This window comes from Bombina bombina, chromosome 8 (genome assembly GCF_027579735.1).
Source record: "Bombina bombina isolate aBomBom1 chromosome 8, aBomBom1.pri, whole genome shotgun sequence".
Lineage (NCBI taxonomy): Eukaryota > Metazoa > Chordata > Amphibia > Anura > Bombinatoridae > Bombina > Bombina bombina.
Genome location: NC_069506.1, coordinates 122,872,021 through 122,884,511, shown reverse-complemented (window position 1 = coordinate 122,884,511; position 12,491 = coordinate 122,872,021). Strand labels below are relative to the sequence as shown.

General features: G+C 38.3%; 1 protein-coding gene across 1 annotated transcript in view; it reads right to left on the bottom strand.

Annotated features, from left to right (window-relative positions):
• The window catches only part of LOC128638853 (kazrin-like), a 504,435-nt gene extending 503,637 nt beyond the window's left edge, over positions 1–798 (bottom strand). Inside the window, exon 1 of the mRNA XM_053690987.1 lies at positions 452–798. Within this exon, the coding sequence (XP_053546962.1) occupies positions 452–620 (169 nt within the window). The 5' untranslated portion in view covers positions 621–798. The remainder of the gene's footprint in view (positions 1–451) is intronic.
• Between the last annotated feature and the right edge of the window lie 11,693 nt (positions 799–12,491).

The following is a 12,491-nucleotide window of genomic DNA, read 5'->3' as shown; positions in this document are numbered from 1 at the left end:
ACAATGGAGCTTTACAATTTGAGATATTCCATTATACAAATGTCCACATCTACCCAGGTGCACTGGAATACAGCACAATCATTATGAACATTATTTACTAACGTTAGACAGTTCTGTATAAACTACAAGTCACTACAACTCACTACAGGCCTCTTGCAAAAGAAGCAGCCAGACAGGTCTGTAGCAAAGAGGTTAAAATCACTACTAGTGAATGAAAAAAAAAAAACCTGCAGAGTGTTGCACATCCATGTGGTCCCCACACAGCTTGATGGGCTGATATATTTAATTTTCTTGCAATTAAATTAACATAAATGAAAAAAAACACATAAGTTTACCCAGGGGATCATTTCAGCAGTGTGTGCCCATCAACAAGCATAACCAGGAGCAACCTGTGTATTAACATTCTTGCATGAAAAAGCTGCAGCCAGCCAGCGTGCCTCTCACCGCTTACCTTGCGTGTTGTGCTGGTTGTTCTCCATGACAGACGGGTCAGTGCTGTTGAGCTCGGCCAGTCTCCTGTTGGTGGCGGTCAGTTCGGACCGCAGGTTGGTCACCTCTTGGCTAGCAGACTGGATGGCCCCATCTATCCTTAGGGCCAGCTGCTTGTTGTCTTCCATCATTTTCAGGATTTTGGCCTGGGGAGAGAAGGGACAGAGAGCAGCATGGTGATGAGAGAGCTCCGGAGCCAAGGAGATCGTCAAATTAAACAAGTCCCTAGCACGGCTCCACTGGAGGAATGAACGACACTGCGGGAGAGCGGAGCAAAGAGCCGCTGTACTAGTAGATCCTGTAGCTAGCTACCTCTCATGCACCAGCACAAGGCTCCAGACCACGCCCCTAATCACGCCCTCTGTTCTCACAGCTCAAAAGCCACGCCCCGCCGCTTTCATAGCCCCTGAACCTTTATCTGCTTAAGGTGGATTAGCGAACGGCTTCCAGCATTTTTGCTTGCTATAGCCTGGGCAATGACATAAGTTGTGTAAAATACAATCAATTGGGAGTCCAGGAAGTTATTATTTGTAATTTATAAGTTTAGATAGATTGTGTGTATATATATATATACCAGACAGGATCCCACACTCACTGCTTCTTATTCAGCCTCCGGGGTGCTCTTTAAGCAATTATTATACATAGTAGAAATAAGAAAGGCACTCTCCGTATTTTATAGTGAGATAACTTTACTCAGGTATTTAAAGTTATCTCACTATAAAATACGGAGAGTGCCTTTCTTATTTCTACTATGTATATATATATATATATATATCACATACTGCAAGGCATTTTATTTATTTTTATTTATAAAAAAATGTTTTACACGGAAGGATACATTGAGATTTCTCTAGTTTTCAAGTATGTCCTAGGTCCACAAAATATAGCATTGATACAATAGGGTACAATAAAATGCAAAAACAATATTAATACACAATAACAAACAGAGAATAGGTAGGAAATATATAATTAACCATGACAGGTGCGTTCTGATTATATACAGGACCGTCTTTAACACAGGGCAAAAGGGGCAGCTGTTGTCTGTTGAGGGTACCAAGAGTCCTTTTTTTTTTTTTTTTTTTTATGGTTCATACCAGACTGCTGATGTGACATGGGGAACACACACATTCAGTCCTAATACTGTCACAGTCAAAAGTACACTGCTTATATTTTTTTAAAAACTGTGCCAGACCGTGCCGGTGTCATGTGACATGCCAAGCTAGTGCCATGTGCTGTTTTAGATTTGCACTGTGCAGCACTGAATGCAAAGCCCTAACTCGGCATCCAGCCATTTCCCACTGCATCAGAAAAGGTCCTACTGGGGTTACCACTGTTACCAGGTAACTGCTCTGGTGGTGGGGATTGTTTCTGGGTAGGGCTGACTGTAGGCGCATGCAGCAGAAAGCTGGAGCGGCAGGCACATGAGGATTTGAGCATCTGTGCAGCTGCACACACTGCTCTCTTCAGTCTTGAGGCTGTGTGACTCATCTCACACTGTATCCATGCAGCCTTGGAAAGACAGCATCCAGTCTACTGGTCCCCTTAGCCCTGCTCTTTCTGCTGTGGCCCTAAGATCAACTAACTGAAGTTTGTTAGGGGAATAGTGCTTTGTAGAAAGGTGTCAGTGGGAAGAATAAGTGAGTGCACACACGCCCCTCCCCATGCAGCATTGTCTAGTTCAGGGTGAGAGGGAACTTGTTCCTAGCAAAGAAGTGACATGTGCTGGTGTGGCTGATGTATAGCGTCATGCTGATACTTCACACATTAATGAAAGGTTTATTTTTATAGTTTTTATTTTCTTTCTGTCTCAGATTTTACAGCTTCCCATAGTAGTTCTGCTGTTCCAGTCAGTAAACTTATATTTGTCTGCACCTCCATGCTTCCTCCTTTACCTTGCTTTGCTCCTGTTGGCTGCCCTAAATCTCTTTAACCAGCTAACCTCACACCAGAATCACATTCAAAATAATATTAAATGAATCCACAGTGGAAGAATTTATGTATTTATTTACTTATTAGTACTGCTTAGGTCCAGTTTCACATATTGCATTTTTTTTTTAAAATGATTAGCCCAGCAGTGGATGATCCACCGCTGGGCTAATAATAATAAAAAAAATTAATTTAGTTGTTGTTTGGGATGTTGGGGTGGAGAGCAAAATTGCATGGGGTGGGGGCCCAAGAAAATTTTTGCCCAGGGTCCAATCAATATTAAAGACGGCCCTGATTATATATTTCCTACCTATTCTATTTTATTATGCTTATTATGGAGCGCACTCGTCCAATAGAATTTCTAACTGACCCTAAATATGCACATGCCTGTCCTTGGCAATAAAACTCAAATCTATTGAATGCGCTAAACTGAACAAGAGTGGTGGTGTGAAGCGGCAGTGATAAATATTATTATGCACGTTTGCTCATCAGCTGATCAATAACTTGCCTACTCCACCTTAAAAAACTAAATTGAGAAACGATTGTGAGATGTAGGGGCGTGACTTGGAGCTAAAGGCTAGTGCATGAGAGAAACACAGCATACAACTATCGGGACACGCACTCTTTAAATGGAATCTACCAATTGTCTTTCTCTTTGGGGGTGATTGTGTTTTGACCATCTTCTATATAAACCCTCTAAAAATGCAAACCTTAGAAAAAGAAAATATCTGTAAAAATTGGACAACCTAATCTATTGTTGCAATTGGGTTTTAATTACAGTAGGTTACCAGCTAAATCTACAGCTGCGCGCACTCTCTCATTTTCCTTATTTTAGTTTCCTCTTCTCTTGTAAATCACAGCAACAAACTAGTGAACATATTTCTTGAGCTTCATCGCTCTGTGTTCATTATTCAATGCGGAGTCCTCAAGTCAATCTATTTCCCATTCCAGGGCTTGCAGAGGAGCCGCAAAACATGAGAAAATTCAGCATTCTAAGCAAAATGTAGTAGAAAGGGTATTGGTATTTAGTAATACTACACTTAAAGGGACATTGTGTTGTAAAATTGTTCCCCTAATGTGTTTCTAATTACTTGTTAGACCAGCTACAGAGTATTAAAATGGCTGGGCAATTACTCATGTAGGTTTATTTTTATATATAAAATAGCTGTCACTTCTGATAAAATCTCAACCCAATCAAACATGTTAAACTTGCAGGGACAGGAGCCTTATTATCTTCTCTTTACACACAAAGTCCTCAAGATTTTATCTGTCGCTATATACATTAGAGAACACAATGGTAACATTTTAGTACCTCAGTCTCATCCCAAATGTTAGCATCATGTATTCTAAATTTTGTTAAGTACTAAATATAGAAAACCTATGTTATGTACAGGGCCAGCTCAGTAATGGAACCAAATAGATAAAAAAAACCGAGGCAGCACTTGAGTTGGTGCAGAACTTCTGTGACTGAGTCAGTCATAGTCAGACCCAGACCACTCCTGTCCTTTGTCTCCTTGTAACAAGTCACAGGTCAGGCTCCCAGCAGCACATTATGCTCAAAGACACAAAACTGGTCAAGAGCAACATTCAAACTGGAACAAGTATCTTAAAGGGATTGGAAAGTCAAAATTTAAAATGATATGTTCTATATCAATCATGCAAGTTTAATATTTTACATTCAATATTTTAAAATGAGCTTTGATCACTTAGTATTTCTTGTTGGGGGGAAAAAAATGCTAATATCCTATTCTAATGGGTGCTAAGTGGTGATTGGTACCTGCACACATTTATCTGTTGCGATTGGCTTAAAGGTACATGAAACCCAACATTTTTCTTTCATGATTCAGATAGAGAATACAATTTTAAACAACTTTCTAATGTACGTCTATCATCAAATCTGTTTCATTCTCTTGGTATAATTTGTTGAAGGAGCAGCAATGCACTACTAGTTTCTAACTGAACACATGGGTGAGCCAATCACATTCAAAATATATATGCAGCCACCAATCAACAGCTAGAACCTAGTTTCTCTGCTGCTCATAAACTTGCCTAGATAAACCTTTCAGCAAATGATAACGAGAGAAGGAAGCAAATTAAATAATAGAAGTCAATTGGAAAGTTGTTTAAAATTGTATTCTCTATCTGAATCATGAAATAAAATTTTTGGATTTCATGTCCCTTTAATAGATATGTTAAGCAAGCTGCCAATATTCCTTCAGCAAAAGGTAAAATAATGAAGCACATGATAAAAAAGTAAGATGCAAAATTGATTAAAATTGTATGTACTATCCAAATCACAAAATATTTTTTTTATTTCCATCCTTTTAACGCTTATTGAGCAGTTGTACATAAGCAGGTAAGCTAATTAGTAATGTTACTACTATGGGAGTACCATTTCATTTTCAGATACTAAATGTAGCCACCAATAAGTAAGCGCTATCCAGGGTGCTTTACATTTCTGCTTTTCAAAGAAAGATAGCAAGAGAACGAATACATTTTGATTATAGGAGTAAATTAGAAAGTTGCTTAAAATTGCATGCTCTATATGAATAATGAAAGGAAAAAACTGGGTTAAGTATCATTTTAAGGTAGACATACAATTTGTCTGTCTTATTGGAGTGGATTATAACTACAGGTGGCCCTCGTTTTACAACGGTTCAATTTACACCGTTTCAGAATAACAACCTTTTTTTCCCAGTCATGTGACTGCTATTGAAAAGCATTGAGAAGCAGTGCATTTATTAAAATAGCCAGTAGGTGGAGCTGTCCGCTTGTGTTGCAGCAAAGCCAAGCAAGCTGAAATTAATCAGTTTAACCAGACCTGAGCTATCGAGCAGATTTCAAAGGAACAAGATCTTCCTGTCTATAACTCAGTACAGATTGGAATGCATAGAAAGAACTGTTTGCAGAAAAATGCAAGTGAAGTCTGTGTTGTGTGATTATTTTATTAGGTTTATAATGCTGTTTAGCAAATGTTTTTGTTCATTTAACTTAGTTTAATTATATATTATGTGTTGTGTGATTATTTGATACTGTTTATAATGCTGTCTAGCATTTAAAGTCTTCATTTCAAAGCTTTAAAAATAATTTATTAGGTGTTAGTTACTTATGACAATTTTGAGAGGGGCCTGGAACCTATCTCCCTCACTTCCCATTGACTTACATTATAAACTGGGTTTCAATTTACAATGGTTTCAATTTACAACCATTCCTTCTGGAACCTAACCCCGGCGTAAACTGAGGGCTACCTGTATATAAAATCAGTAGAAGGGCTAATGGGATGAATCATTTATCACTTAAATGGACACTGTACCCAAATGTTTTCTTTTGTGATTCAGATAGAGCATGACATTTTAAGCAACTTTCTAATTTACTCCTATTATCAAATTTTCTTCATTCTTTTGGTATCTTTTGAAATGCAAGAATGTAAGTTCAGATGCCGGCCCATTTTTGGTGAACAACCTGGATTCTTCTTGCTGATTGGTGGATAAATTCATCCACCAATAAAAAAGTGCTGTCCAGAGTGCTGAACCAAAAAAAGCTTAGATGCCTTCTTTTTCAAATAAAGAAAGATAGCAAGAGAACAAAGAAAAATTAATAATATGAGAAAAATAGAAAGTTGCTTAAAGGGACAGTATACACTAATTTTCATATAACTGCATGTAATAGACACTACTATAAAGAATAAGATGCACAGATACTGATATAAAAATCCAGTATAAAACTGTTTAAAAACTTACTTAGAAGCTGTCAGTTTGGCTCTGTTGAAAAGGTAGTTGGAAAGCCCACTGCAAGTGGGAAATAAGACACTCCCCCTCCCCCTTCTTTTGCATATGAAAAGACCCTTTACACAAACAGGAGCAAGCTGGAGAAGGTAGCTGGCGGTATTCACATAAAACGTTGGGGCTTGGTTAGGAGTCTGAAAATCAGAGCAATGTTATTTAAAAATAAGCAAAACTATACATTTATTTTTTTTAAAAACTTTATGGGCTATATAAATAGATCATCTACAAAACATTTATGCAAAGAAAAATGAGTGTATAATGCCCCTTTAAAATTGGATACTCTATCTGAATCACGAAAGAAAAAATCTGGGTTCAGTGTCCCTTTAAATACAGCCCTGTTATAATTCAAAGCATTTTTAAATAGCACAAACGTTTTAGGGCAAAAAAAAGCTAATTTCTCTTTATGCCAAGCTTCAGAAGTGCATGCATGTGTATCTTTATAAGAACATGGCACTATTTACCTTTTGGTTAAGATGGACCCATTCATTGTGTATATAAGATATGATCATTTATATTACATTGTATAGGTGCAGATATGGCAGAGACAGTTTGCTGTTCTAGCAATGAAAAATTGGTACACAGTATTTTTAGTGAATGTGGAGAACTTGCACCTTTGATTTCTTACCCTTTAAAACCCCATTGTTTCCACATCTCTAAAAAGTAAAATGCAAATATTGGAATTGCAATTTTTAGTAAATATTTATATTATGACATTTAGAGTAAATATGTTTAATCAAATATTAAATATTTTGTCTACACATACTCAAAACACCAACATTAAAAGGGACAGTAACGAAAAAAATAAACATTCATTGTTTAGATTACATTTTTCAGGGATTTTTTTTATTCTATATTAAAAAAAAACCCACAATAATGCTCTAATTTACTTCTATTAAATCTACTTTGTTTTCTTGGTATCCTTAGTTGAGTAGTAAACTTAGGTATGGTCAAACACTACCATAAAACTAAGAAATGAATTCTGGGAGGTTAAAAGCCTGTGGGCACTGAAGCGCTGTGGATGGGACATTGCAATATGTAATTATCGATTTAAATGGGGTTTACCTTTTATTTGTTACACTACATTTGTGCATTATCTCATTATCTTTCTTCCTGACAGAGCGCTACAAGGAGGAGGCGTCTTTTGCAGGAAGGTTTATCTTAGCATGTCATAAACCGTCTAGGCTTGTGACTAGACTAGCACACAGTTACATTTTAATTTAAAAAAACAAACACATTTTTTATGCTTCTAGTAAATCCTATAGCTGTTTCAAGAGTATTCTCCGTGCACCAGCATTTTTAACCCAGCACTTGCCTATATCATCTAGTACATATTTAATTTGCATAATTGCCAACATGATACAAGCCCCACTGGCTGAGCAGCTGTGGCATTTAAAATGCTAGTGCACTGAGAATATCTAGCTATGCTCTTGGATAACAGTTAAACAGATATATATATATATATATATATATATATATATATTTATATATATATATATATATATATATATATATAGGCAAAAATACTTATAGTAAAAGGTATAAGAAATAGGTGAATTACTATTTGAATATAAACTTATGTGCATTTCAGTTTTGACCACAATGTCCCTATAAGGGGTTTTGAACCTTGTAATAGCCAGGGTCTTGCCGACTGCAACAAGATGCGCAATTACTACATGTCTCACTACAGCTATTAAAGTGAAAGTCAATCCTAGCGTTGTACAAACGCTAGGATTGACTATTTAAACAAATAAAGAGGAGGGGACTTTCATTCATGAAATATAAGATACTTGTAGAAAGCTCCTTTATTTGTTTAAACCAATCGCCGTTCTTAGCTGCTACTGCAGCCCACGGCTAAAAATTTTTTTTGCTAAGAGGTGACGTTTTAACCTCTTAGCCAATAGCCGTTCGGTAAATGTGGCTTGGCACCCATGGGAACAGGATTTACCGCACAGCTATTGGCTAAGAGGTGAAAACGTCACCTCTTAGCAAAATAATTTTTTAGCCGTGGGCTGCTGCAGCAGCTAAGAATGGCGATCGGTTGAAACAAATTAAGGAGCTTTCTACATGAGATATCTTATACTTCATGAATGAAAGTCCCCTTTATTTGTTTCAATAGTCAATCCTAGCGTTTGTACAATGCTAGGAATGACTTTCACGTTAAGGTGTTAAATAATGTTAATATGCATTTAAACTAAGGTAGTTATTTATTAAATAAAAGCAAGTGAAGGTTTCTACACAACTGGTTTATGAGAATGAAGCTTTTTGGCTGGTAAGAAAAAATAATAAATGCTTTTCCTGATAAATTAATTTCTTTCATGGTAATGAGAGCCCACAATGCATTACTCATTGGGATTACTCTCCTCTGCCACTAGGAGGCAGCAGATTCTCAAACCCCAAGAGCTCTATAAAACCCCTCCCACCTCACACATACCTCAGTCTAATGTATAGCCAAGCAAGTGAGGTAAGAAAACAAATAAGAGCCATAAAACGTAGCAGGGAAAAAAGATGTGGCAAAAAGAAATTAACCCTAGAAAACATATGGTGGGGTCTCGTGGACTCTCATCACCATGAAATAAATTAATTTATCATCAGGTAACCATACATTTTGCTCTCTTTCATACAGTTGGTGAGAGGCTACAATCTATAACTCATGGAAACCAATACCCAAGCTGCGGAGTCCACGAGTAATAACAAGCAAGGGATTTAAAAACATTTTCCAAATCCAAAACCCCAATATATATATATATATATATTTTAAAAAGCACTTAAAAAAGTAAACAGGCAAAGCAATCAAACTAAGACAACTGCCTGAAGAACCTTTCTACCAAAGGTAGAAGCAAAAACATAAAAATGCTAGAATTTAGTAAAAGTATGCAGAGAAGACCAAGTAGCTGCCTTGCAAATTTGGTCAATTAATGCCTCATTCTTAAAAGCCCAAGAACTGGCAACTGACCTCTTAGAATGAGCAGTAATGGCTGACCTTCCTCCAAATAAGCTTTGTGAATCAAAAGTTTTAACCAAGAGGCTAAATAAATAGCAGAGGCCCTCTGATCTTTTCTAGGGCCTGAAAAAACTCAAAACTAGAAGTTTGTTTAAATCCTTAGTAGCATCAACATAATACTTCAATGCCCTAACACCATCCAGTGAATGCAAAGATCTTTCAGAAGCATTTTTAGGATTTGGACACAAAGAAGGAACAACAATCTCTCTGCCCATGTTCTCTGACGAAACAACAACCTTAGGTAAAAAATTAAATGGATGTCTGTAAAACAGCCTTATCCTGATGAAAAATCAGATAAGGAGGCTCACAAGAAAGAGCAGACAATCAGAAACTTTTCTAGCAGAGGATATAGCCAGAAGAAACAACACTTTCCAAAAAGTAGTTTGAACCTATGCATAAATTGGACATAACCTAGTGTTAAGGGTTTTGCAGGCTCCTACCATTTAAGATTTCATGGAGGAGAAATAGGCTTGATAATAGGTTTAAAACGAAACAAAGTCTGAACAAAACAATGAACATCAGGACGATTAGCAATCTTTCTGTGGAACAGAAATGAATGAACTGACATCTGCGCTTTCAGAGAACTGGCAGATAGACCCTTATCTAGACCATCCTGTAAAAAGAATGTCAGAAAAAAACATGATCTATGCACCAATAAATAAAGGCCTTCCAGACCTTGTTATAGATCTTGCTAGTAACAGGGTTATGAGCCTGAATAAGGGGTTTCTCTGATTGAAATTCTGTCTCAGAAGTGTTTAATTTCCATGCCATCAAGTTTAGAGACTTGAGATCCAGATGGAAAAAAGGACATTGGGGCAGAAGATCTGACCGCAGAGGAAGAGGCCAAGGAGGGCATCTGGGCATCTGGACATCGGAACTAGATCTGCATACCAAATCCTGCGAGGCCACACTGGAGCAATCCGGAATACAAATGACTTCTCTTGCTTTATCTTGGAAATCACTCTGGGAAGAAGAATCAGAGGAGGAAACTGATAAGCAGGCTGAAATGACCAATCGACTACTAGAGCATCCATTAACTCTGCTTGAAGATCCCTGGATCTCGCAAAGAAACTGGGAAGTTTGTTGTTTCAACAAGAGGCCATCCAATCTATTTCTGGGAGACCCCCAAAGGCGCACACAATCTGATTGAACACATCCAGGTGAAGAGACCACTCCCCTGGACGTAGAGACTGACAACGGAGAAAGTCTGCCTCCCAATTGTTCACTCCTGGGATGTGAATTTCAAAAACTAGACAAGAATTCGCTTCTGCCAAAGAGAGAATCCAAGACACCTCCATCATTGCCAGGGAACTGCTAGTTCCCCACTGATGGTTGATATAAGCTACTGCTGTTACATTATTTGTTGAAAAGGGAGTCTCATCTCAGTTTTCAGAGGCCAAACTTGAAGGGCCCTGAAAATTGCATGGAGTTCTAGAACATTGATTGGTAAACACCTACCTTGTGCTGTCAGAGACCCCCAGACAGCTCCCAAACCTGAAATACTGGCATCTGTAGTGATCACAGTCCAGGTAGGATGAACAAAAGAAGCCCACTTAATACACTGATGATCCTGCCACCAAGTTAGAGACTGACATGTACTAGGATCCAAAAATATCTTCTGGGACAGCTGAGTATAATCCCTGCACAATTGACACAGCATACAAAGCTGAAGAGGCCTCATATGAAACCAAACAAATGGAATTGCATCTGAGGCTGAAATAATGAGACCTAGTACTTCCATACACAGAGCCACCGAAGGAAGAGAGAGAGAGACTGAAGGTTTAGACAAGCTGACACCAATCTTAACCATCTCTTTAAAGAAAGACTCATGGATACTGAGTATTTGGTAACCCAAGAAAGTCACCTTTGTCAGAGAAACCAAATAACTATGGAAAATTGATCTTCCAACCATGTTGTAGAAACAAGGAGTTGGTTGGTGTGATATTCTGCTAAAGGAAAAGACAGAGCTTGAACCAAGATATTGTCCAGACAAGGAAACACTGATTACAGACAAAAGGGCACCCATAGCCTTGTTAGAGCTGTAACTAGACCAAATGGTAGAGCAAGAAACTGAAAATGCTGGTTTAGAAAAGCATAACTCAAAAACTGGAAATTACCTATGTGAATAGGAACATGAAGTAAGCACCCTTTAAATCTATTGTGGACATAAACTGACCTAGCTGAACAAAAGGCAAAATAGTCCTGATATTTTCAATTCTCAAACATGGAATCCTTAAAATGTTGTACAGAGCCTTTAGATCCAGAACTGGTCTGAAATTTCCTTCCCTTCTTTGGAATAATGCAAAGGAACTGGAACAATCACTCCCAGATCTGAGACCGATTGAAGAAAATCTTGAACTTTTACAGGATTCCTTGGAACATTTGACAGAAAAAAAACTTCCTCTGTGAGTCCTTGTTCTGAATCTTATTCAATATCCATGAGAAACAATATTCTGAATCTAGGGATCTGGAACAGACTAAAACCAAGCCTTCTTGAAAGTGTTTTAATCTGCCCCCTACCAGAACTTCTGGATCGGGGGCCGCACCTTTATGCGGTTTTGGAAGTAGGGATAGATGTCTTACCTTGCTTTGACTTGTTCCAATTAGCATTAGGTCTCCAGACTGAACCAGAGGAACCTTGTGTCTCAGCAGAGGAGTCAATTTTCTGTTAGTTTTCGTTCTTTTTGTTATAAAAAGGATTAGAAGCTTTGGATTTCACTTTAGACTTTGGGGCCTATTTATCAAGCTCCGAAAGGAGCTTGACTGCCCATGTCTCTGGCGAGTCTTCAGACTCACCAGAAACAGCAGTTATGAAGCAGCGGTCACAAAGACCGCTGCTCCATAACCTGTTGGCCTGCTCTGAGCAGGCGGACAGACATCGCCGGAAATCAACCCGATCGAGTACGATCGGGTTGATTGACACCTCCCTGCTGGCGGCCCGTTGGCCGCGAGTCAGCAGGGGGCGGCGTTGCACCAGCAGCTCTTGTGAGCTGCTGGTGCAATGTTAAATGAGGAGAGCTTATTGCTCTCCGCATTCAGCGATGTCTTGCGGACCTGATCCGCACTGTCGGATCAGGTCCGCAAGACATTTCTTAAATATGCCTCTTTGTCTTGAGGAATAGAAGCCCCTTAACCTCCCGTAAGTGGAAATAGAATCTAAGTCACAACCAAATAACTTCTTTTCATGAAAGGAAAGAGTCAATCTAGATGTAGACACCATATCAGCAGACCAGGATTTAAGCCACAAGGCCCTCCTTACAAGAATTGCTGATGACATACTTTTGACACTA